The 25,373-nt window shown below is 37.8% G+C and overlaps 1 protein-coding gene across 9 annotated transcripts in view; it reads right to left on the reverse strand.

The window, feature by feature from the left end:
- CTNNA3 (catenin alpha 3) overlaps window positions 1–25,373 on the reverse strand; it is a 954,554-nt gene that overhangs the window by 244,887 nt on the left and 684,294 nt on the right. For 7 of the 9 annotated variants that reach the window (XM_054035487.1, XM_054035488.1, XM_054035489.1 and 4 more), the window contains one exon: window positions 23,058–23,214. In XM_054035487.1, the coding sequence (XP_053891462.1) occupies window positions 23,058–23,214 (157 nt within the window). Of the gene's footprint in view, window positions 1–23,057; window positions 23,215–23,653; window positions 23,735–23,860; window positions 23,881–25,373 lie in introns of those variants that run through there. The other 2 variants (XM_054035494.1, XM_054035493.1) reach the window with 2 other exon arrangements.

The following is a 25,373-nucleotide window of genomic DNA, read 5'->3' on the forward strand; positions in this document are numbered from 1 at the left end:
CGAAAACACCTTCAAAGAGACAACAAGGAGTCCGGTGGCACCTTAAAGACTAACAGATTTATTTGGGCATAAGCTTTCGTGGGTAAAAAAACCTCATTTCTTCAGATGCCTGGAGTGAAAATTACAGCTGCAGGCATTATATAATGACACATGAAGAGAAGAGAGTTACCTCCCAGGACCTATTCAAGCCCAAATTAATGGTGTTAAATTTGCAAATGAATTTTAGTTCTGCTGAAACTAAAATGAAATGAAAGCTTATGCACAAATAAATCTGGTAGTGTTTAAGGTGCCACCGGACTCCTTGTTGCTTTTGTGGATAAAGACTAACACAGCTACCCCCTGATACTTGAAACCTTCAAAGAGAGATTCCCCAGCATAGTTGGGTTATGTGCAGAAACCAATAAAACCTGGGACTGCATGACGTTTTTACACAAATTATGTGTTGGATCGAAGTGAGTCAGGAGGAATATGCACACCTTCTCCCAGCTCCTCCACCTCTGCAGTGTCCTGGGAAGGAAAGAACAGTGCCATAGAGACCATTGTCTCCACTCCTACACTGTTCTGCACAGGCTAGTGAGATCTATGGACAGAGGGTCCCGTCCACACACTGATTTGACCATATCATGCAATTTAGAATAGTACTCTGAATTAAGATTGAATTAAATTGCATTTAATATATACCACAATTTTGACATTCATATCACAAGCTTATTTTATACTTTTAAAGCCTCATTCTTTATTACTGGGATCAGTGTAAAGAGTCCATTTTTATCCTCCTATACGGCCTGATACAAAGCCCACTGAAGTCAATGGAAAGACACTCTCTGACTTCACTGAGCCTTGCATCGGGCCCCTAAATACTCTCATGCTTTGATTCAATAGAGACAGAATCACAGTCTCTTGTAAGTGAATACGAACTGAAATTAAAGATGGTACAGGTTTACCCACAATGACCTGCTTAGCACAAACATGAGATTGTTCATATTATTATGACAGATGTTTTAAAGTGGATACCATTAAAATGTAATATGTGCTGCTCTTCAGGGATTGCAGTACCCTGCTATCTCCTCTTTCAAAGAACAGGAAACTAAAAAGAAAAGTAACTAGAGTTACTGCAGGTACCTAGGGTGATGAGTATTGAGCTGTTATTTTAATAGTACTAATTATACCTACAGTATGTACTAATTATATGACAGCAGATTAAGGTAGTAGATAAAGTAACTATTCATTCAGTCAGCTGAAGGAGGAGGGGATGGGCTTTCATGCAAATTGATCAGATACATCTGAAGGACTACCTTATTCCCATCATAAAGCCTTAGACAGCTGTAATCACTAGACACATTATACAGGTGGAAAGACACCCAAATAACAATGCTTAGAGAATCATGGGCATGTTGACATCTACACAAAGCCATCTCCAATTTGTCACAGTTAATGCTACTTAAGCATGGTGCAGAACGAACCTGGGATGACTGGCAAGAGAAGTGGTTTTGAGCATTAAAAAAAGCTGTCACAGAAGTACCTGTTCTGAAATATTTTGAACCTAAGACCGTGGTAAATGCAAGTTCACATAGGCTGGTGTTGGTGTTCAGCAGGATGATCACTCACTTGAATATGCTTCTAAAACACTGATTAAATCACCAGTGAACTAAGTCTTGTTCTCTCTCTCTGATCTCTGTTGCTGAGTTCCCCCTCTCTGACCACCACGTGTCCTCTTCAACATCGGCTACGAGTCCCCCCACCCTCATGTCCTGTCATACTGCCTTTCACAGTCAATCCCCATGCAACTTGGGTCTCATTTGCTATTGATGTTCATCTCAGACAAGCCCATGGTGCTAGCCTCTACTCCGCACTTGTTAATTTTTTTTTAAAAAACCACCTTTGTGCTTTTTCCTATACTACCCCACATGCTCAGGGTGTTCTCCCTGTAAATATCCACAAAGCAACCTTGTTATTCACCTTCAAATCCCTCTGCAAAACTCACCTTTGCCTTGATGACTACATAAAACTTGACAACGGTTAGGCTGCTAGTGTGCAGAGACTGATGCCTATCATGCTGACCAGTATTTTCTCATTGTTTACTTGTAATTTCCCATCTATCTGTAACCATCACATGTGTCTTGTCATATAATTGACTTGTAAGGCCCATTGGGGTAGACACCATTTTTTTGTTCTGTCTTTGTACAGTGCCTACCACAGTGGGTTCCTGGTTCTACAACCAGAGCTCCTAAGTCCTATGTTAATAATAACAATAATAATTAATAAAACAGGAACTACTAAGTGCTTACTGAAAAAAAGAAACGATCTCTATTGTTTTTGGTTGCGAGTTTCACTCATTAATATGTTGTGACTAGAAATCAGACAAGGCTATAAAACTTTGAAAGCCATATTACATACCATTACATACAGAATAGCAGTGATGGAAGGGAAGGGGAGATCTAGTGGCTTTAGAAAAGAAATGTTTGAAGGAGAGATATGGGAAAATCTAGGTGAACGTGAAAAATCTTGATTGGGAAATGCAAGTTCTCAGAGAATTGGGGGAAGATTTTTTTCTAATGACAAATATAACTTTTATTTTAAACTACACATGAGATAGAAACAATTTATTATAGAACCTATTCGTGAATTTGTTTGTGTGTTCACTTAATTAGTCTTAAAGACATTTCCCAGAGTATCTAAGAGCTTGTCTAGCTGCCACAGCAATGTATGGTAAAGGAATGTGATTTCTAAAGTGCACCAGCAGGTTGTGTAGTAACTTGTCCACGCAGATCCTGCTTGCATGCACTAGAAGTTCCCTAGTGCACAATAATATAGTGCTGTTTCAAACTGCTGTTTTGAAATAGCACTACATTAACACACAGACAAGGAAACTTTCAGCTTGCACCAGCAGGGTCTGCCTGAGCAATATGTCAGCGTACTTTAGAAATCATACCCTTCTACTGTGTTGACAAGCCCTAAAACTCTGTAGAATCCAAGGAAAAGGAGGATTAAACAGATTCTATAAAGAATTGTGCTAAAACTTTCAAAAGCATCTAAATGACTTGGGAAACAAAGTCTCATTGACTTTCGGTAGAACTTAAGCACTTTTGAAAAATTTACTGTTTGCCTCTGCCCCCGCAGAATTCCAGTGATCTTAACTTTAGCTCACCCAAAAAAAATGGTACCTTCCAGGTACAGTTCTTACTATGCCTTGGACAAAATATGTGATAATCAGTCTTTAGACTATGTGATGATCAAAAACCTAGAACAAAGGTCAAATCAGCAAACACCAGAGAATGAAACTGGAAATGATGGAAGATCCATTTACTCAAAATATACAACGTTTTCAATAACCTCAGTTGACAATTCAACATTGTGGATGTCAATAGTTTACAGCAATAAATAGAAGCTTTACGTGGGATAGAGGTAAATTTAGGTCTAAAATGAGTGATGCACTTAGTATTAATGGTACACAGTAGAGCAATACAGTCTGTTTCCAGATACTGATTTAGTGTGGTGAGGGACAGATGATACCTAGTGAATTAGAATCCTTCTTTTGGCAGGAACAAGTGGCATGGAAAGAGCTGCATAAGTCATGTTACCTAGTCCTTATTCACATCCCATTTGACTGCTATCCAGAACCTGTCAGACGGTTCAAGTGAACAGGGTAACAAACAATTCTTCCTGCTGCCTACAGCTTCTGGCAACTAATTAGTGGGGCAACAATTACCCAGAAGTAATCAAAACATATAAGTCACACCGGGTAAAAATAGGCAGTTGGTTATTTAGCAACTTATTCCTTATTAAGTGCCAGAAAAATATTGTAAATTGTCATATTAGCTTTAGCTTTGGTTAATCAACTTGTTTTACCATGTATTGTGTTCTTGGTGCATGACTAACTTATTCCTGAAATCCTGTCGTTTTGATATCATGGAATCTTTAAACTCTTACCATACAACTGAAAATGAATGAATCAGCATCAGCATGACACAAAGTGGCCCTGACACAGAGGTAATTCTGGGGCCTGGATGTTTTCTATTAAAATCTATCCACAAGACCTGCCTGAAGATCTAGCAACAATACATTTATGATTAGGAGCTCAGTTTGATCCTGAAATCATTCCTGAGCTTCTTGAGATGAGATTTAGGCATGCAAGTGAGTCAGCACACAGACCCTGAGAGAAAAACTTCACCTCCATTTCCTCCAGCATAACCCCATTTTAACCAACAGAGGGGCCCTGATGGGTCCCAGAGGGAGTAATGTCCATCTAACTTTGCTGGGAATGGTAGGTTAGTGTCATTTAGGGTAAAACTCAAATGTTTGCAATCCATAGTCATCCAAATTTCAATGTTCCCAATTTTTTGCAAACCTTATACTTTTTTTTTTTTTTTTTTTTTTTTATAAACAGGGTTTGCAATTCTTGTTCATCCAATTCATGAATATCCAAAGCTTATATAAGTTCACAAAACTGCGTAGTCTGGAACTTCTTATGAGGTTTCTAGAATTTCTGCTTTGGTACTATCAAGAAATAACAAGAAACTGATTTTCTTGTTGTACATTGGTATTTCCAGTTCCAGACCCTTCTGGAAAGATGCGGGGGGGGGGGGGGGGGGGCGGGCGGGAACCTTAGAAAAAACATTTGATTTGAGTTTGGTCTAAAAATTAAAGGTAGTTTCCGAGGCTAGAGGGGACTTTTCCACCCCAAAACCAGTTTGCCAAGCTCTAGTACAAAACTACAATATATCAATGTATTTTTAAAGAAGTACTTTGAAGATGATGCTTATTAGCAACCCTCAGTTGCCAGAAAAAAGGTTATTGTTATCCAGCAGTTACTGATAAATGGAAGGCAGATTTGCAAGGCAGCAACTAGGAAAGGAAGCGCTCGGACATGCCTTGCCTGGCTGCAGCTCTGCAAACCTGCCTGCGGTTGTATATACATAATACCAACTTGTAATCAAGAAATCTTCAGCCTTCCACACTCATGCCTCTCGAGGCAAACTGAAATCTTTAATGTTTAAAAGGCTATGAAAGAATATTAATTGTATTGCTATTTTATACCATATCACTATGTGCTACCAGAGCCTAACAAATGAAATACAAATTGAAAATGATTTTTTTTCACTTGTTGCTTTAGTTTAATAAATAATGTTAAGTAAAAGATTACAAATGCAATGCCTTTGGAAAACCTTTTCAATTACAGGAAAGGCTACACATTTTGGCTCACATAAATTATAACCTTCAGTATAATGCAGCAACTACTACATTACCAAAGGGCATCCATCCAGCAAATCCCGATTCCAGCTCACACATCATCTTAGCAAAATCATTCAGTGGCTCAGAGCCCAGCAATCTCTCTCTCTCTCTTTTTTAATATGCTACTTTAATAATATTAATTTGCTGTTTTAGACGTGGGAGTAGTTACATAAAATCCCCTTTGTAGTTTGTATATAAGAAACTGGACACAGCAGAAATGAAAAATTCCAAACCTAAACATATAATTTAATAATTGGTCTTATTTCTTATGAGCAATAATATTGATTTATACTAACAGACTGCTTAGAAACTAAACAAAATTACCTTGTTTGCAAATAATGTAAACTACATATTAGTCTAATCTTGAACTCAATCATTTTCTATACTGTTTTTGATCTATGGTAATGAACGCACATAACCAAGTTGGTTCTGAATTGCTCCAGTGTCATCTCGGAGTAAGTCCCATGGAGTTACTTTCACTGTTATAATTAAACAGGATTTGGCCCAATATTTTTTAAAAATAATTATTGTAGCAGAAAAAATATTCATGATATAATCCAAAACAACATTTAAGTCTTATTTTATATTAAAGAAATAAGGACATGAAGAAAAATATTTAGAAAAACTGTATGTGGCTATGTATCATGCATAAACCAAATAATTTAAAACAAATCTCTTCAGGAAAGTCTCTCTTGCTCTGTACTTATTTTCCTGATGTTTCTTGTTTTTTTGTCGCTTTTAAACATACCTGTGATTTTGGTGATTTTTCAAATGTTAAATAGAATTCTTTTGAAGTTCAAATATGTGTTGAGCTGAAATGAAAAATTTGTGGCTTATAGCCAATCTAATCTAACGAACTGATCTATGTCCTGTGCGTGCTGTCTAATTGTGAATGATGCTCTGGATCACTTTCATTCTTTTAGTCAGTGGCTCCCAACCAGTGGGTCATGATTCATTTTTGGGTCACAATCTAGTTCTAGCAGAATCATGAGCAGGTAGAACTTCTAAAAATACTTTAATGCAACAAAATGTGTAAGAAAAACATACTTTATCACCACATCTACCTTCATGTTGTATGAAGAAAATACTGTCTAAAACCTTCTAACTTAGGGAATGATCATTCTCAAATCTAAAGCACTTCCAAATCTCCCATTCAATCCAACCCCCGCATTGGCATTCCATATGTCAAACTACCACTAGTTGGCAGAGATTTGAAGCACTGCTGGTATGGATATTTATGGTTTTCTACCTGTGACTGTTATACTACGGGTCAGCACAGCAGCAAGGTTATTGTGATTCTGTAAGGGTGGAGTTCCAGGATCTGGGATATAAAGAGAGAAGGGACAGCATTTGAAGTGTGTGTCCTAAAAAAAAACTCAGCTAAATTTAGAAATTGCCTTGAGTGTATTGGAGTTGGACAATATAGCATAGCTAAGTGAAAAATTAAATGTCACAGTGAATATCCTAGATGATACATTATAAGAAGCTCATTTTAAAATATGTGATAGGGTAGAATATGTCTGATGGACAGTGCATAGATACAGGTTGACAGTTTCAAGAAATGAAGTATTCATTTTGTGTGTAGCTGACTACCTCTCTTGATCAGAATATTGATATATTGAACAATAGGGGATCAGTTAACTGGTTAAACCACTGTTACTACCATGTATGGATCAGAGCTATAGGAGGAGAAATCATATATGCTGCAAGCAATGCATGTACCAGGGAGCTAGAGAAAACAGCAATAGCATTATAAAAAAAAAAAAGAGCAGGATGAACCAAGGAGTAGAAAGGCTAAGGCAGTTCCCTTTGGAGGAAGGGAATGGATGCACTGATGATAAAGGAGGGTAAAGTGATAGAGGGAGATGTATGGCGGAGGATTAGGGACTCAGTCCATGTTTGAGGGTAACACTATCTATTGCTATTGTTTAAGAAGCTCAGATACAGGGAGTAACCTAGAACTAAATGTTTCAAAGTACCTTTTTGAAAATAAGAACAGGGTGATGGAGAGACAAGGATCTGAAAAGAAATGGCAGTTTCTCACTTAAGAGATCGGATCCCTGGGTGTACTGAGTCATAGCCACTTATGTTAGTGACAGAAACATTGAGACTTTTTACTCCTAATAGTAGAGGACCTTAAGGATCCTAAATCCTACACTGCCAATATGGCATCTGATCTGAGGGAGCCCCTGGTATTTCATTCCTGCACCCCTGAATCCACCAACTCTGTCAAATCACTGCAGTCCTGGTCTGCAGTTTCATTTGCTGAAGTATGCAAATTAACTGGGGAGAGTGAGTGATTACTGGCAGAATTACCTCTGCTGCCTGCAGCAGGAAATGGGCACTGTGTGGAAATGTGACTTTTCCAGCATTGTGGTTTCCTCATCATCACCAAAAATCAATGGGATACTTTCCATTCATGTCCTAATTAGTCTGTGAACCTTTGGAATTGATTGGACACAGTCTTCAAAAATTACTGCATTACAGACAGAGAAATGCCATTGAGTTGAGCATGAATCCTGATTTTGCTCAACCAATAATCTCTTCAAGCCTTCCAAACATTTAGATTTATTAGACTGTGGAATTGTCTCCTAGGAGCAGTTGTGGAGGCCCTGTCACATGGGACATTTGGACCTAGCCTAGTCAAAGCAAAATATATATTGATTAGGGCTGTCAAGCAATTAAAAAAAATAATTCCACTTAATCATGCTGTTAACCAATTACAGAGTACAATTTATTTAAATATTTTCAGATGTTTTCTACATTTTCAAATATATTGATTTCAATTACGACACAGAATACAAAGTGTATAGTGCTCACTTTATATTTATTTTTATTACAAATATTTGCACTGTAAAAAACAAAATAGTACTTTTCAATTCACCTAAGTACTATAGTATAATCTTGATATGAAAGTTGAACTTGCAAAATTCAACAAGCAAAATTGTACAAAATTATGTACAAAAAAAGCATTGAAAAATAAAACAATGTAAAACTTTAGCGCCTACAAGTTCACTCAGTCCTACTTCTTGTTCAGCCAATCTTGTTTACCTTTGCAGGAGATAATGCTACCCACTTTTTGTTTACAATGTCACCTGAAAGTGAGAACAGGGGTTCGCATGGTATTGTTGTAGCTGGCGTCACAAGATATTTAGGTGCCAGATGCACTAAAGATTCATAGAGCAGGAGATATACAATTTTCTCCCCAGAAGTTCAGTCACAAATGTTAATTAATGTATTATTTTTAATGACCATCATCAGCATGGAAGCATGTCCTCTGGCATGGTGGCCGAAGCATGAAGGGGCATACAAATGTTTAGCATATCTGGCACGTAAATACCTTGCAACATTATCTAAAAATGTGCCATGCAAACTCCTGTTCTCACTTTCTGGTGACATTGTAAATAAGAAGCGGGCAGCATTATCTCCCGTAACTGTAAACAAACTTGTTTGTCTTAGCAATTGGCTGAACAAGAAGAAGAACTGAGTGGACTTGTAGGCTCTAAAGTTTTACATTGTTTTGTTTTTGAGTGCAGTTATGTAACAAAAATAATATCTACATTTGTAAGTTGCACTTTCATAATAAAGAGTTTGCACTACAATACTTGTATGAGGTGAATTGAAAAATACTATTTCTTTTGTTTATCATTTTTACAGTGTAAATATTTGTAATAAAATATAAAATGAGCACTGTACATGTTGTATTCTATCAATATATTTTAAAATGTAGAAAAATATCCAAAAAATATTTAATAAATTTCAATTGGTATTCTATTGTTCAACAGTGAGATTAAAACTGCAATTAATCATGCTTAATTTTTTGTTAATTGTGTGAATTAACTGGAATTAATGAAGAGCCCTAATATTGATACATTAGGAAGGACAAATCCATATTGGCAAGGAGTTGAGCTATACGTATTAATAGGTGTTTTCATCTCCGATTTCTATGATTCTGTGAAAATTTGTCCCCCATTTAATTAACTAATGAACATACTGCAGAATTCACCAGTTGCTCTCTTCCTTCCTATTAAAGGCCAGAATCTGACCGGGAATGAAGAGAAAACTGATCCTACCCCCACCTACCCCACCCTCCATGCAAGGGTCAGCCATAATTATAGCTCCCTCCCAACACCCCCTTTGGAGGTACAAAGCAGATCTTTCTGGATGTGCAAGGGAGACCACACTACCCATCCTAAGGGGTGACACAGTAAGCATGTTAGATCCCCATCCTGCCCCATGCCAGGAAGCTGAGGCAGAATGGGGCTGCTTGCAAAGAAGGGTTGTGCCTAACAGATACAAGTGAGCTCTACAATTGCTGTAAGGTGGGAGAGGAAGTGGATGCAATTTTGATGTGTGGTAGGAAGGGAACACAAATTGAAAGGCAGAACAGAAGCTAGTTCTAAAGAGAGCAACTTATGTGCCACATGTTCACATTGCTGTAGCAAACCTCTCTTCGTTAGGATCATCAGGTGTATCCTCTAAGTATTTGCAGTTTTAAATGTAGTATTTTGTATGTTAATCATATTTATCAGACTTCCTACACCACAGTGGACTACTAAAGAACCCCTCTTTGCTCTGACTATAGGCTCGTAATCCTCGATTATTATTACATCTCCGGCACTACTTTTGAAAAGATGCAGAGCCAAACTCATTGCTGGTGTTATTTGGGGCAATCCCACTGAGTTCAGTGGAGCACTGCAAATTTACACCAGCTGAGAATTTGGTCCATTAGCCCCTACTTTCCAGGGGGGCACTGTATCCTTTTGCATACATAGCAAATGCCTTCTGAGTTACCTCCAGCTGCTCTCTCATGCTATCCTGTTTTCCACCGCTCTCCATTTTCTTGATACTTTCCATGTATTAAAAAGTAGTTTTTATGGTATGAGTTTCTAATATAAGACTATTTCTGATCTAAGACTGCTGTGTCTCAGTTCCTGTGTCTACTGACTTCCATTATGATTCAAAAAAACCCTGTAACCATATACCTTTATTATAAGGGATATATTGCCAAGTGTCCGTATGGAGGATTAGTAGGCTCTAGAGACGAATTTCAAACCTGTTCCAAAGGAGAATTTTAGAAAACTATTAGCACTTTGTCTGCATTTCAGCCTTTTACTTTGCTTCCATTTCAGCATCTTCTCAACTACATTCAAGGAGAAAGAAACCCAACATTTTCCTAATTCTCGTTTGTCAATTGTTAGACAGTCAGTCATACAGCACTCGGCAGTTATAGCAAGGTCAATGCTGAGTCATCCATTCTCCCCCTTGGCAGTGCTATCTGATTCATGGCAACTCTTCAGCTAAAAATTTATTCCCATCCACCTACACCTGAGACAGTCTGCATGTCCATTAGCCCTACCACAGAATTTCCTCAACAGTCCAGGCTGAATACATTTCTCTATTCTGAATAGTCTCAACCGTTTCCCAGTCTAATTTCTATGAAGAGTCGACTTTTGCAATGGCACTATTAAAAATATTGTGTTGAAGTAAACTTTATTTTTCACACTATATTGAAAGCAGCATATTGTCAATCAGTCTACAAGCTTCCACATCTTCAGGCTTGTTACTCTATATTTAGCAGTGGAGAGGGTTTGGGCTGTGGGAGTTTTAATTAACAAAGAAAAGAAAAATTAAAAGAAAAGGAATAAAGCATAAATAATAAGTTCCCAGGAGAAAAGCAAATGTGTCTTGCTGAGGGAAACGCATATGGGATTTTTTTTTCCTTTTCTTCTTTTATATAAACTTGCACCTTAGCGGATGTGTGCAAAAATAACTATCTACAATTTCACCCACTAGCAAGGGTTGCAGGGAACATATTACTGAGCCATGTGCTAACAGGATAATCAGAACAATGGATCTCAGACAACTTCTACATATACTGAAGGACTACCTATGCAATAATGATACATACACATTTTGTGGTAGATTTAACAGGTATTGCTTTTTAACAAATTAAACATTTTAGAGTTAGACATTCATATTACACATACATTTATCATACATCACAGAGTGCACCCTTAACTCTGCCCCCTCAATCCAGCCTTCTCCACAAACCCCTCTACCAAGCTAATAATAATAATAATAATAGTTGTGGATGGAAGCTAAAGCAATGTGTTCTTTGCAAGGTGGTAGTTTGCTGCAGGTGATGATGGAAGGCTAACATCCCTAAAGGAGCAGAGTTATGCATAACATTTCTGACAAATCCCCAAAAGCACACAAATGAAAATTTAAGTCATTTACAATACACACCCTCCACTTCTACAACTAAAAGCCCACACTTGACCCTCTCCAAATCTACCATACTCTACAGCAGAGGTTTTCAACCTGGGTGGGGGCACAGAATGTATTCTGAGGACAGGGGACGTGAGAAGCTTTAGGAGCGGAAAAACATACTGAGCACATTTTACTCCCACATATGAATAACTAGCAAAGCTGATTCCTCCAGACACATCAGATCCTCTGATGGCACTGTGCATTTTGACTGATTTCTGTTAAGCTTGCGCAGAATTATACAAAGTCATTGCCGTGTGTACGTTAATCCATTTGCTATGACGCAGTGTGCACATTTGATTGTAAGCATTGACCACAATTGCAGTTTCGCTCTTATAACAATGGATTGTTGGCTCATTCATGCAACAGAAAAAATGGCTCCATCTGAATGTTTGAATTATTATTTTTAGTATTTAGAGAGAGTTGCATGTTGATTTTTTTAATCAATATTTGTATGTGTGTGGCGGGGACATAAACTACTATGCACACAAAGAAGGGGGGCATGATCAAATACGTTTGAGAACCACTACTCTACAGACCATTCACTGCAATGTTAACTCTGCCCCTTTAGGATGTTAGCCTTCCATCCCCACCTGTAGCAATCTACCCCAAGGACCAAAATATAAAGAGGAGCCACGGTGTGTAAAACCCTGAAGTGGAGAATAAAGAAATTGAATGTGATGCTGATGGCAAGGGGAAGCCAGTAAAAGGATTAGAAAGGGTCTGGATGGGGCTAGAGTGGAGGGTAAGGTAGATTTTTGACAGACAAGCCCAGGGACATGATGTGTGGGAGATCAGAGAGGAGAAGGCTGCAATAGTTAAATTAATGAAGATTTGGGCAAGGATATTTACAGTGGAATGGATAATGGATAGATTTTGGAGAGGCATCCCTCAACACAAATGGCATATCACAGAACAACCTATAAAAGAAACTTCATTTTCAAGGAGACAGATGTTAAGAGACAGGCTCCTGCTCAGAAGTGAAAACAGTACTCTCGGAAAACAAAACACTAGTTTCTGTTCCTGCAACAGAAGCCAAAAGACAATAACAGGTTTTGAGAAATGTTTAAAGCAGCTTATCTCCTCTGCAAGTTTAGATATATCAGGCAAGAAGTGTGCATTCTAGAAGTCTGAATCTGAATGAGACAACAAAAAAAACAATCACAGGTCCTGCCAGTCCTAGACACATTCAGCATTGCTAATGCTTGTGTTACTTAAACTACTGGTATAAGTTATGTTAAGCTATAGACTAGATCATTAAAAAAAATGTGGTTTTTGTCTGCTTGTATTTAAAAGATAGCAGCCAGGATAGACTATTGTTTACATGACTGGAATTCTAATTTGAATTTTCTATATTTATAACAGTTTAAAGTCAGGAGAGGTGAATATATAACTATTAATGTAAGAAAGTTTTGACATTTATTTTCCCTCTCTCACATTCAAATGTTAATACCAAATATTTTAATTAAAGGATGTAAAATAACTAAAAAAAAAAAAACAATAGAAAATGAATACCCCCAGCTGTGTTTCTGCCATACCTTCCCCAGTTTTGAATATATATAGTTCATAAAAAGAGAAAGCAATAGTAAAATAAGAAGGAAAAAGACAGTTTACTTTACCCCCCCACACCCAAAATTACAAACTACAATCAAAACTAGAGTTTCCTGGGAATATATGCCTCAGTTGCATTAGTATATTCAATTTACTGATTTCATTCTAAAAAAATTCACATTATCATGTGTGACAAAGTTCCTCCTCTATCTTGGTGGGTCCTGCGTTTATTGGCGGATTTTCTTGCCGCAGAGATTCACCATGTGGGTTGGGGAACAGCCCAGAGACCTTCCCCTCTGGAAGAGCTCACAGTCCAGGTCAATTGGGAGGTTTGGGGGGAACCCGGGCCCACCCTCTACTCCGGGTTCCAGCCCAGGGACCTGTGGACTGCAGCTGTCTATAGGGCCTCCTGTAACAGCTGCATGACAGATACACCTCCCTGGGCTACTTCCCCATGGCCTCCTCCAAACACCTTCCTTATTCTCACCACAGGACCTTCCTCCTGGTGTCTGATAACACTTGTACTCTTCAGTCCTCCAGCAGTACACCCACCCACTCACTCTCAGCTCCTTGCACCTCTTGCTCCCAACTCCTCACACTCACACTCACACCACAAACTGAAGTGAGCTCCTTTTAAAACCCAGGTGCCTTGATTAGCCTGCCTTAACTGATTCTAGCAACTTCTTCTTAATTGGCTCCAGGTGTCCTAATTAGCCTGCCTGCCTTAACTGGTTCTAGCAGGTTCCTGATTACTCTAGTGCAGCTCCTTCTCTGGTCACTCAGGGAACAGAAAACTACTCATCCAGTGACCAGTATATTTGCCCTCTACCAGACTCCTGTACCCCACTGGTCTGGGTCTGTCACACATGATAAGTAGATGCATCTCTCTTTTACATTAATGTCATTGAGTTATAAAGATTAATACCCACATTTTTCCTTGTGTAAATTAGCTAACTAAAACCAATAGTCTGCAATGGATTCTCTGTTATTTGAGAACTACAGCTGTACCAGGGCTATGAACAATGTCATCATCATTTATAATATATGATAATCACAGTGACTTTTTAAAAATATAATTCATGAATTGCATTCTTTACTTTGCAAATAGCATGTATCTGTTTGAATTTACTTGGATTTGGATATCCTCTTGGCTTGTTCATTAAACTCCTAATTTTTTTTAAGAGCTTCTATTTCTGCTGGGGGATGGGGTTAGAGATGAATTAACACTGGGGAGTAGTAAATTCCCTTTAGGAATAAAAATAAAACAAGACAAAAGTAGCAAAATTCTCCAAGTTTCTGAACATCAGGAAATGGAAGAAGTCCAAAAAAGTCATAGAAAAAAATGCTAATATTTAGTGGATTTAGAAAAATATGGCTCATTCAGTAATCCTATTCTTCTTTAGTTTTTACTAATATTTATAATTGTTTTTAATAATCAGTACCAAATTAATTTCTTTTTTTATTTCCTGTAGGTAAAAAACATTGATTCTCTTTTCCTAGTTTCCTTTCTCACTCTGTCACAAGGTCCAGATACCTTCTTTATTCAGCGGACACCAACGTATTTTTTTTTAAATAAAGGATTACATTCAGAATGAGAGCAAGTCATTAATTTTGTTCTCTGTGTCATGTGTTATTTCAACTACCCCTGTTGTGCGTTAGGAAAGACTAACACCCACCAGAGCCCTAGGTTGGATGTGGGGTGACCTCTGGTAAGCTTTTAGTATGTATGCGGGTTCTTTCATTGTTTTTATATGGCTTTCCCTGTAATTCTTTTACCTTAACAATAAATGCAGTTTGCTTTGCTGGCTGGTAACTGCTGTACACGGTTATAGCGCTGGGAGAGATGTTAACCACTGGTGCTGGATCCCAGTCAGACCCTCTAAGGAAATCACAGTGAGGTGCAGTTGGACTGCAAGTATAAACTGCCAGTATGGAGGGGGAGAGACATGAGTTTCTGCCCGCAAGAGGTGACAGCTGGGAGCTGCAAACCTTAAGAGGGTGTCCTTGAGGAAAAGCAGGTAGGGGGAGGGATCAAAAGTCGAGTTAGCCATGAAACTGAAGAATAGCATTGCAAGATTGGATGAGGAGTCTGGATTATTAAGATTCTTATTAAAGGACAAGACACAAAGTCAATTATCTAATTTTAATGAAGATATGCAGGGATACAGGTTAAAATGTGATACTGGTGATCTTTATTTTAGCTCGCCTATGCCACTTTTGTTCCAAGCTTTCCTGGTCCCCTCAACCCACTACCGCAACTCCACGCAGTTCCCTCTGCATGATCTAATGATATTTGAGCATTAGAATTCAAGATTACACCCATGCTCTATGTTCTAAAATTTTCTTACACACTGATTTGAACTACAGTTTTTCATCCTTGTTGAAAACAATATGGTATCTGCTCTTACGTACTTAAGGGATACACTTGAACTGGTTTGCACAGAAAAACAAAACACATGACATAATATTTTGCCCTACATATTTAAGATGGAGTTTTATAATAATATATAAGACAATAGGAATATTCCCAAATAAACATCTGATGTGGTCAGACAGAGAACTTAAGTACATGCTTAATTTTAACCATTCACTTAAGTCCCATTGAAGTCAAACTAAACATGTGCTTCTGGGCCTGATTATAAACTCCCCTGGGAGTTAGGTACCTAAATACCTTTACAAATCTGGGTTTAAGTGCTTTGCTGAAAGTGCTTAGCTGAAAATAGTACCTAAAGAAGCTGCTCTAAACATTGTTTACCATAACTATATGAATTTTTGCTAAGTCACTGGAGAAATTACTTAGTCACTGTTTACTTACGAGCCCATGCCTACGTATCATTGGTAGTTAAGCTACAGTATCTGCTTTTACTTAGTGTGAAGAATTATGAACAATGCAACTGTGCTCAGCCAGATGGCATAATACACATTAAAAGAATAGTGTTTCTATTCTTTCCAGGTTAGTTTCCCAAAGATTTATGAACATTTTTTCCCTATTAATATAGCAATCTTTAACTTATGTTCTTCTTGTCAATTTTTTTTGAAAGCTATTTGAAGCATGCAATTTAAATTAGATATAAGTATCTAATTAGGCCAAAAAAATGTTCAATGAATTCAAAAGGCAAATTTTAAAACCCAGCAGATTTCACACCAGGAGATAAAGAGCTGAACACTTTAACAAATTAGAAACATGTATAGTACTAGATATAAAGTTTTTGGGACCACTTCAGCAGAAAATCCTTACTTATTCCTGAGCTCTGTAAGCCATGGAAAGGCTCAGATGCTGGTTCCAGAACAGGTTGATCAATCCAGGCAATTCTATAGAAGGGCAAAATAATACCAGGCTGTACACATCTGTGCCAGGGAGATGTGAAGTTACTTGGAGGAGAATCGTTCATAAAATAAGTTACACACTCTATTCTACAATTATTTATGCTAGACCCAGTCCTAAAACAATTGCAGGGGTTGTGCCACCTGTCTGAGCAAGACGAGTACTGCTGGCATGCTGTTAAGCAGGGCTATCCTTCTTTGTTCAGTACCCTACTTTGACCAAGTATAATTAGGTATTTACATTGAAGCACATTTCCTCATGTTCCAAAAGCCTGAGAGTCTGACTTACAAAGGTATTTAGGTGCCTAACAATTACAGACAGGTGCTTAGTGGGATTTTAAAAAGTGTTTAAGTTAGATTCCTGACTCCCATTGAAAAGCCCACCCCCTGCAAAAGAGCTGTACAAATCATTTTTCACATACAGTGAAACTGATAATTTTTGTTTTTTCACCAGATTTATTAATTACAAAAATAAGAAACACCTTTGTGAAGCTTTTACAAAAGTCAGAACAAAATGTAATTTAATGAAACTTTTGCAAATTATGGTGATTTTGTAAAGTCAAACAAAATTTCACACTACAATTTTGCAAAATGTGTAACATTTCACAAATTCAATCAACAAATCCCACAAATTTTACCCAGTTTTGATTTGATGATAATAGGTTATTAATAATTCAGTGGTCAAATGCAGATTATAAATTTTTTGCTCCATGTCTGTAAAGGAGTATAAACACTGCAGCAAGTGCACAGGAGAGTATGTGACCCTCACAGCTTAAAACTGCATTGTCCTCTCATATATTTCTAAGTCAATTTATTGTGGGTTTTGGTATATAAGCTTTCTTGCATTAGTAAAGCAATATTATTGTTTCATAAGCTCTATCCTGCTCTAAATCCCCTCTGCACCTGTTAGCCTAGGAAGCCTGCTGCAATGCAAAGCCATACAGGCTATTCCACAAGGAAAGTCCTCCTTCCTTGCAGCAAAGTCATAGCATGCTAGCACATGCTATGACCTCTTGACACAGGTGCTATGGGGAAACAAGTTCTTCCCCTGTCAGACAGGAAGTGGTAACAAATTTTAAAAGATCACATGCCCTGAAAACATCATCTCCCTAGTTAAATTCTGAGTGAATTTAAGCCAAGAAGTAGGGAGGAACATTGGGTTAAATATTTCCCCTCTTACTGCAAAACAACAGGAGGGAGGTGGGGGCACGAAAGTCTCAGCAGTTTTGTACAGGAGATGCCATACACCTCTTACAGCCATCCTACAGCTATAGTGATCAGTGGGAGACATCCCTTCACCCAACACAAAGTTGCTGTTTTTTTTAAAAGAAACAAACAACAAGCTCAGTAATTTCTGCTATCCTTCCACCTTTGATGAAACCACATAGTAGTTTATATACCTGTAGATTGAGGAACACTATTGCAGATATTTATAAACTACCTGCATCTCAATTTAGGTTTCAACTTAATTTCATGCACCAATGTGGTGCATGCACATTCTGGAATGCTATATATCAATTTGTGTAGATAAAGCCCTAGAGGGCCAGGGTAAGTGTAGTGAGCTACTTTAATGGGTGATGCATTCTTGGGCAGGATTTAGACATAATTTTGAAAGAAAGAAAAAAGAAAAAGAGAAAGAGAAAGAATACATGCACTGGAATCCCAGGCCTTCAACCTCAGGTCTGACTTCCCTGATCCCCATGGCAACAAGAGGCTAGTTGTGGACCCCCATGTAGCTGGTTCTACACAATGCAAGGATTTTTCTACAGAGAGAATCACCAGCTGACCAAGTATGCTAGTTTTCCAACCCCTTTGTGTTGATGAAGGGGCACAATGGAGCCAGAATGTGGCCAGGTATCTGGCTCCATGCTCCTGCACAAACTTGGGACTGCTTACCATTGGCTAGCTCTAGCTACTGCACCAGGTGATGAGCCATTTAAATGACTCTTCCTTAACTCAGGAACCACACTTACTTAGATCCAGCACCAGTGGAAATTCTAGCAGACCCCATTTTCTTTTTCCTGTGGTGTCTGTTCATTTCTACTGGAGGACAAGTAGCCCCAGGAATGAAGAGGTTCATAGTGTAGTTTTGTGGTCTGAAATGGTTTTAAATGAACTAACTGTAAATAATATTCTTCTGTAAGGGGCAAATCCAGCTCGCACAACTTCCTAGTACTGGGGCTGTTATAGTTCTGCTGCATAAGTGTGTGTGAGCTGTTCAGGAGTATAGAATGGAGCTCAGCTCTCCAGGAGCCTGTGTAGGAGCACACAAGTGGTGGGTGAAGGCAGGGTACTGGTGGGAAAGGAAACGTGAGAACAGAGCAAGTTAAACCACTGCTAAATGGATCCTCTGGTCTCACCCTTTTTCAGGGACACGTTACAGGGTATTCAGCCTTTGAGTTACAATAACCTCTATGAAGAACCTTGGCAGCTGCATCACAGGGTTGAGGGTTCGGGGAGAAGGAGCTTGTCTTTGCAGGTCCCCAGCTATTTGGGCTCTGTGTTGGACTAATGATCTGATCCTAAAAGCTGGAAACTGTAGCTATTCCTCAGCACCTTTTTACATTTCTAATATATTATGACAGTAAATTGCAATGGTCATTAAGCATCTTACACAATTTAGGATACTGTATTTTTAGGCCCCAGTTCACAAAGAAAGATTTAGGAGGTTAGGTGCTTTGCTTCCATTACATTTTCCATTTAAGTCAGTGAGCAGAATTTATATGCACTTTATTACAGAAACATAAAATGCACATATCAGCATGAAGATTTGCTTGCAGATATCAAAGTCTAGAATGTATTTCATTTTTTGCTGCAGAACATATTCAATTATTTAGAAATATTTAAAGTGTCAGGGGTTTTCATTTCTCACAGTTATTTTCCAAGAACTTGTGGGAACTCTGAAAATACAGTTTCCCTAAACTGTTTTTTTCTTAGATTGCATAAATGCTGATATACTGTATCCTGGGGAATTTATATTTCACATTGCATATAGATAGGACACAAGATAACAGGCATTACTACTACAGAAGGATCCAGCCTTTTCAGTGAAGTACATGCATTTGCTATGTATGAAGCTTGAAAGTGAATATGCTGTACAGTACAGTCACACCTGGCTGTGCTGGGCTTGGGTTTCCCTTAGATCGATGTATCTGAAAGCTTTCATTATCAGCTAGATATGTCATACGTGCTATATGATGAGGGATTATATAACATATAAAGACATACACACTTAATAAAATGGTTTCATGAACAAATAAGGGTTAACTAACTAGCTGTTTCTTTGTGGAACAACCAACTTGGAATAATCAGCTGCAGAATGGACTTTATACTATGTAAAATACAGTAACTGTACACACATTATATATGCAGAAAGTGATCACATCACCCAGGAAAAGCAACACTGGGATTAAATATCCCATTTAAGGAAACAGTGAAAAAAACAGCAGAAAGAATCAGAGCTCAGGGAAGGAATTAAGCTCAACAGCCCTAATTCAGCAGGGCATTTAAGCATATGCTTAAATCCATCCCTATTCCAGGGAACACTTAAGCACACGCTTAAAGTTAAGCCTCTGCTGAAATTCCATTACATTCAATGGAACTTAAACATCTTCTTAAATTTAGGGATGGTTTAAATACTATCATGAGTGGTGATGGGTTGTTGATTCTAGGCATACGTGAGAGTTAATCTTCTAGGTAGTCTCAAGTACAGATGTTGTAGGAACCCAATATATCAATTTTCCCCTAGCTGCTGTGGATTTACCAGTATGTTATTTTTGTTACGTTGGGGCCAGTCCATAACTTTCATTTTGTATAGAATAATACACACAAATGTAGTTTTAAAAAAGGTGAAATGTTAGATAATGTTATTTTTACTGCATGAAATATATTGTGCAAGATCAACTAATGCATCCCAAATTTAAAAAAAAACTCTGAACTCTAGTTCAATATCTTTTCTGATAGGATAGATACAACATAATTTTTAATAAATACATTATTCAAACAGAATACTGTCAAGGCATGTGAAACTTCATGTTACAGACAACAACTTTAAGACAATTCATATTTTATCCCTTTTCTAAATTAAACTCCGTAATGCCACTTGATGAACCACTATGTGCCAATAGAGCACTATGTTGATTAAAAAAATTAGTTAATAATTAAAATAATGTATTTATAAAGTAGACGCGTCATATGATGTTTGAAACAGGGCTATATCCATGATTCTCTTCCATGGCACAATATGAATATAATGTGAACAGATACTGCTGCTGGTGGTGGTTTCATGGTAAAGATTACAAAAGCTGGAGATAGAGCACCATTCCTGAACTTCCCTAGTACAAATTTACTATTGCTTGGTGGGGAAATGCCCCTGGTGATGTCCTTCAAAAATACCCTATCCCTGAAGAGAAGCAACACAGGTAAAAAAATCCCCCAATAAAATTATTTTGCCAGGAAAGTGGGGAATTTTCTGCCTCCAGGCACAAAATTAAGTCGGCTCCATTAATGTCCTAGTCCCAAGAAGAGTGCTGTTTACTCAAGAGGGTTCTACTTACAGCAGGTTCCAATTTCCATAGTGAATGTGTTGTTCCCAAAGGGATTAGGAATGTTTGTAAGGCAGTGATTATCCGAGCTAACTCCCTTTATAACAGAGTTGATCGACCTATTCAATAAATAATCACTTACAATGGTTTCAAATTATTGTAATTCCAATGACATCAGCGAAACTCCTCCTGCTTTACACTGCTGCACAATCCAAATCGGTCTCAATGAACGGCATGGGGCACCCTGGCTGTACTCACCAAGATAGTTTTAGGCTTGGCACAATGTACACCAACAGTAAGAAAATAGTTAAATTTTACTCAGACATACTGGGTCAAATTATGCCTTTATGCCCTAGCAACTCTGTTGACTTAAATGGAGCTGCATAGGTGTCAGAGATGGAAGAATATGGCCCATAATATGTCAGAAATGAGCTAACTAGTTTGTATCCTCTGTTTAGATGCTGAATACTCTTGTTAGTGCAATAAATCCAGTTTAATATTGAATATATCTTTAGTGAATACTATTTTAAAGTACATTTTTCATGACCAGATATTTATATATCCTGGCGATACAAAATGGAAATGTGGATCTAGTACAGTACCTCTGGTCATTTAGGATGCATTTGAAAAGTATCTTAGCATGAACGTGAAGCTTTAAAAGAGTGAAAAAGCTATACGAACAGGAAAAACTCTGGGGAAGCATATTATTTTATTAACTGTTTTCTTTGTATTTGTTTCTTTGACCAAACAGGTCTGCAGCCTAATTTATACATTTTGATAAGGGAACTCAAATTTGCTGGCCCAATTCATTGTTATACCTTGCTACACCTTGTGTAGTCATTTACATCAGTGCAAATAAAGTCAAAACAATTCCACTCCGATCAGGCATCTTTGCACTGACCTTGTTCTGGACTGCATGATTACACAAGGTGCACGGCAATGGTGAATCAGACCCAGCAGTGCTCAGGCATCACAAGGCAAAAATCAAACCTGGCTAAACACCTGTGGGAGAATTCTCTTTGCAAAAGGGAATTTTCCAGTGACACAGAGATGGAATAGCTGTTCTTACACTTCCTTCTCCCCTAGTATAGGCTAAACTGTCTGGGTGCTAGAATCCCTGTGCCTGGCTGCTAGAACAACATATTTGGGCTTTTGGCAGCCCATGAAAGATAAAGTAACCCAAACATTGATCTATACTGAAATTACTGGACAAATTGATCACATGAACCCAATAAACAGTTCTCTACTAAGGTAACACTTAGGTCTGGTAATTTTTATTTACCAGTAAGTAATGAGAACAACCAGTTAACTTTCATGAACACAGTATATCAAATCTTACTAATAGTATTTTGTAAATCCAACATCAGGATGGTAGTTCTCAAGTTTACCCAGCTGTAATTAAAAGAATTTATCACCAGCTGGAAACCTGTGGCTACTTGTTTTATATAAAAATCCTACAAGTAACTAAGCACATGCCCCAAGAGACTGGCAAATTCCTTAAAACCACTTCACCGAGAAACTGGTTGCCAAAACAAGGATTTGGCTCTAGTAGCAGTCATGAGTACACTGGGATTACGATATAAATTCTTTATACCTTGCTGTGGCTTTGTGTGAGTACTAACTTTAGACCCTTCTGAGGTACACTACATCATTTTTTTTTTTTTTTTTTTTTTTTTTTTTTTAGTGAGGGGCAGGATTGGGCTTGTTAGCTGAGTAAAGTATTTGGACATCCACTTTCAGTTGGCTTTTTAAACACCCACAAAAACAATTTTATTTAAGAATAGACTGTGCACTAATCAGCAATTTGTTTTTAAAAATGTGTAAGACCTCCAGAGCCTATCTGAAAATGTTTCTGAATCCCAATAAGAACATTTCTTTATAGTCACAAAACCTCGAAGATTACACTTCAAATGCCATATTGCACCTTGCCCAAGCATGGAATGAGAAGAAGGGTGCTGTGTTGAGATATAATATACGAAGTCTATTAAGAATATTAATTATAATCCTTACTCAGACTAATCACCCACTGGTTTCCTGTTGGATTCTAGGGAAGTGAGAATATACTTAATTCCCTTTTTAAAAAATGAAGAACAGAGAAGTTAAAATAAAAAAATCTGATTCTGAAAATTAACATACCTGATACAGCAAGAAAATCGTCAATGCTTGTAATGTCATCCACAGCTTCAGTAAGAACATGTATGCGATTCTCCCATGTGCTCTTATATATTTCCATGCTGTTTTTTACCACCTGGCTTTTTGGTCTGGCAGCAAGAGCTAAAGCTGCATTAATAACCTGCAGAAAATAAAATTATATTCTTGATTTCATCTGAACTAATAACTAAAATGCATAACAGATAATAAAGCAGTATTTCTGATTTCTGAGCATTAAAGATATTCATCCTTTCCTTATATTCAAAGGAGAAATACTTGTCAAATATTGTACACGTTAACCTTCCTGTTAACTGAATTAGAGTTCAGTTGTAATTTTAATTGAATAGGACTACAAAATGTTCTTTAATTGGAGAATTCGTAACATAAGCAATTCTGTTTAGTAACATGCAATCTATTTTTGTCAGTATAAGATAGTTTCAAAATATTTTGATGTACAATCCCACTTTATTAGGTACAAATAAGCTTTTACTACATAATACAGAATCAGAAAGATGTATAACATCACTACAGTTTGGGGTTTATAAACCTTTAAGAGTAGCACCTACGACACTGTAAATTACCTTCACTGAAGTTTTCAAGGCTTAGACATGGTATAGGGAGGAGTATACAAGCACAAGATATCATATTATCCCTGCTATGTATTCATCAAATGAAGAAAAAAAAAAGAGCACCAAACAAAAGACACTTGAAGAATTAAACAAAATAAAGGATCATATTCTACATCTCAGTGTAATATGCTGGCAAAGTAGATTATGAAAAAAACATACAAATTGGAAAGAATTCACAACTCTGCTCCATTGTGATCAAGTGGTTATAGCCGAGCAGTTCCTGGTTCTAAATTCAGCTGAAATGCCTTCTCATTGCATGATCTTAAGAAAGTCTCTTGACCTTATGCTGGAGTGTACCCAGTAGAGTAATAAAAAAAACTTGCACTAAAGCTGATAGACTCCTTCCCTGTTTTAAGTGTTTTAAAATATTTCTTCCCTAGACACAAAGAGCATATAAAATTTAAAGTAAAAAAATACATACTAAATGTATAATATCATCAACTTTTGCAGGAGGAGGAAAAAAACAGAATCCTGAACTTAGTTCCTGGCAGACAAAAAGTTTCTCATTTCACGTGTACATGAATTTCAGATGAAGGAGTGTAGAAGAGTGTCCCACCAGCCAACATGTCCTGACATGGCTGGGTGAGGCATAGTAAACTTTCCTCATCTAGCAGCCCTGCAATGGTTTGTTTCTTGTTGTTTCTCAGCCCTCCAACCATGTCAATTAAAGGCTATGTCTGTTGTGAGCTAGGCATGTGGTTCCTAGCTTGTACAGAAACACTTGTGTTAGCTTTCATCTGATCTAAAAATCGTAATGTAGCCATGGTTGCACAGGCAGCGGGGTCTAGCTTCCCCAAATACATACCTATGGGGTCCAGGCATGTTTGTATTCACGGCAGCTAGCCTGTGCCCCCACTCACCATTGCCTGTGCTACCACAGCTGCACTACTGTTTTTAGCACGCTAGCCATGCCTCCCAACATGTCAAATGGCTAAAGCCGAACATCCCCCACAAGGCTCCCCACTGTCCCCTCCCCACCAGCATTCTCACCACTGGTCTCCCTTCTCTATGGCTCTCCTCAGTTCTCCTTCCAATTGACTCCTATCAGGCCCTTCCATGAGATCACAAACTCCCAGCCTCTTCATTCCTAGGTCTCCCCCTCCCAGATGAGCTTTCTCTCTTTTATACAGTATCCTGATCCATTCACAGCTGTATCCAATAACTTCAATTAAGCTACTCAATCAGGACCAGCTGGAAGATAGCTGCTTCATCACAGGCAAAGCTGAGCCTGACTTCCCTTGGCGGGCCAGCCAGCATATGACAAGGAGTACATTGGTTAATGAATAAAATAGCAAAATATACTATAATAGATGAACTATGAACAAGTTTATTACTAATATATATGACCTACTGTACTAACCTACAGTATGGCAGTGCTACATTGTACATTAGGGAGGCAATCTTAAATAATACCCAATAAATGAATAAATATGTTAAAAGACCTGTTTCATTGTACATGAAGGAAAAGCAATCAAGAGGTCTCCACGCTATTCAAATTACTACTGAACCATTCTGTAGATTTCCAATAAAAATCTCCCTACCTTGACTTTTCACTAGTGTAAATCAAATTCTACCCAAAATTGCTGAATATAAAAAAGGGACTGTTATTAAGGCGAATTCACTCTCTCCCCTTGATTTTTGGCTTACTAATTCCACAATTATATTATCTGTT

The sequence above is a fragment of the Malaclemys terrapin genome, chromosome 7 (genome assembly GCF_027887155.1).
Source record: "Malaclemys terrapin pileata isolate rMalTer1 chromosome 7, rMalTer1.hap1, whole genome shotgun sequence".
Taxonomy (NCBI): domain Eukaryota; kingdom Metazoa; phylum Chordata; order Testudines; family Emydidae; genus Malaclemys; species Malaclemys terrapin.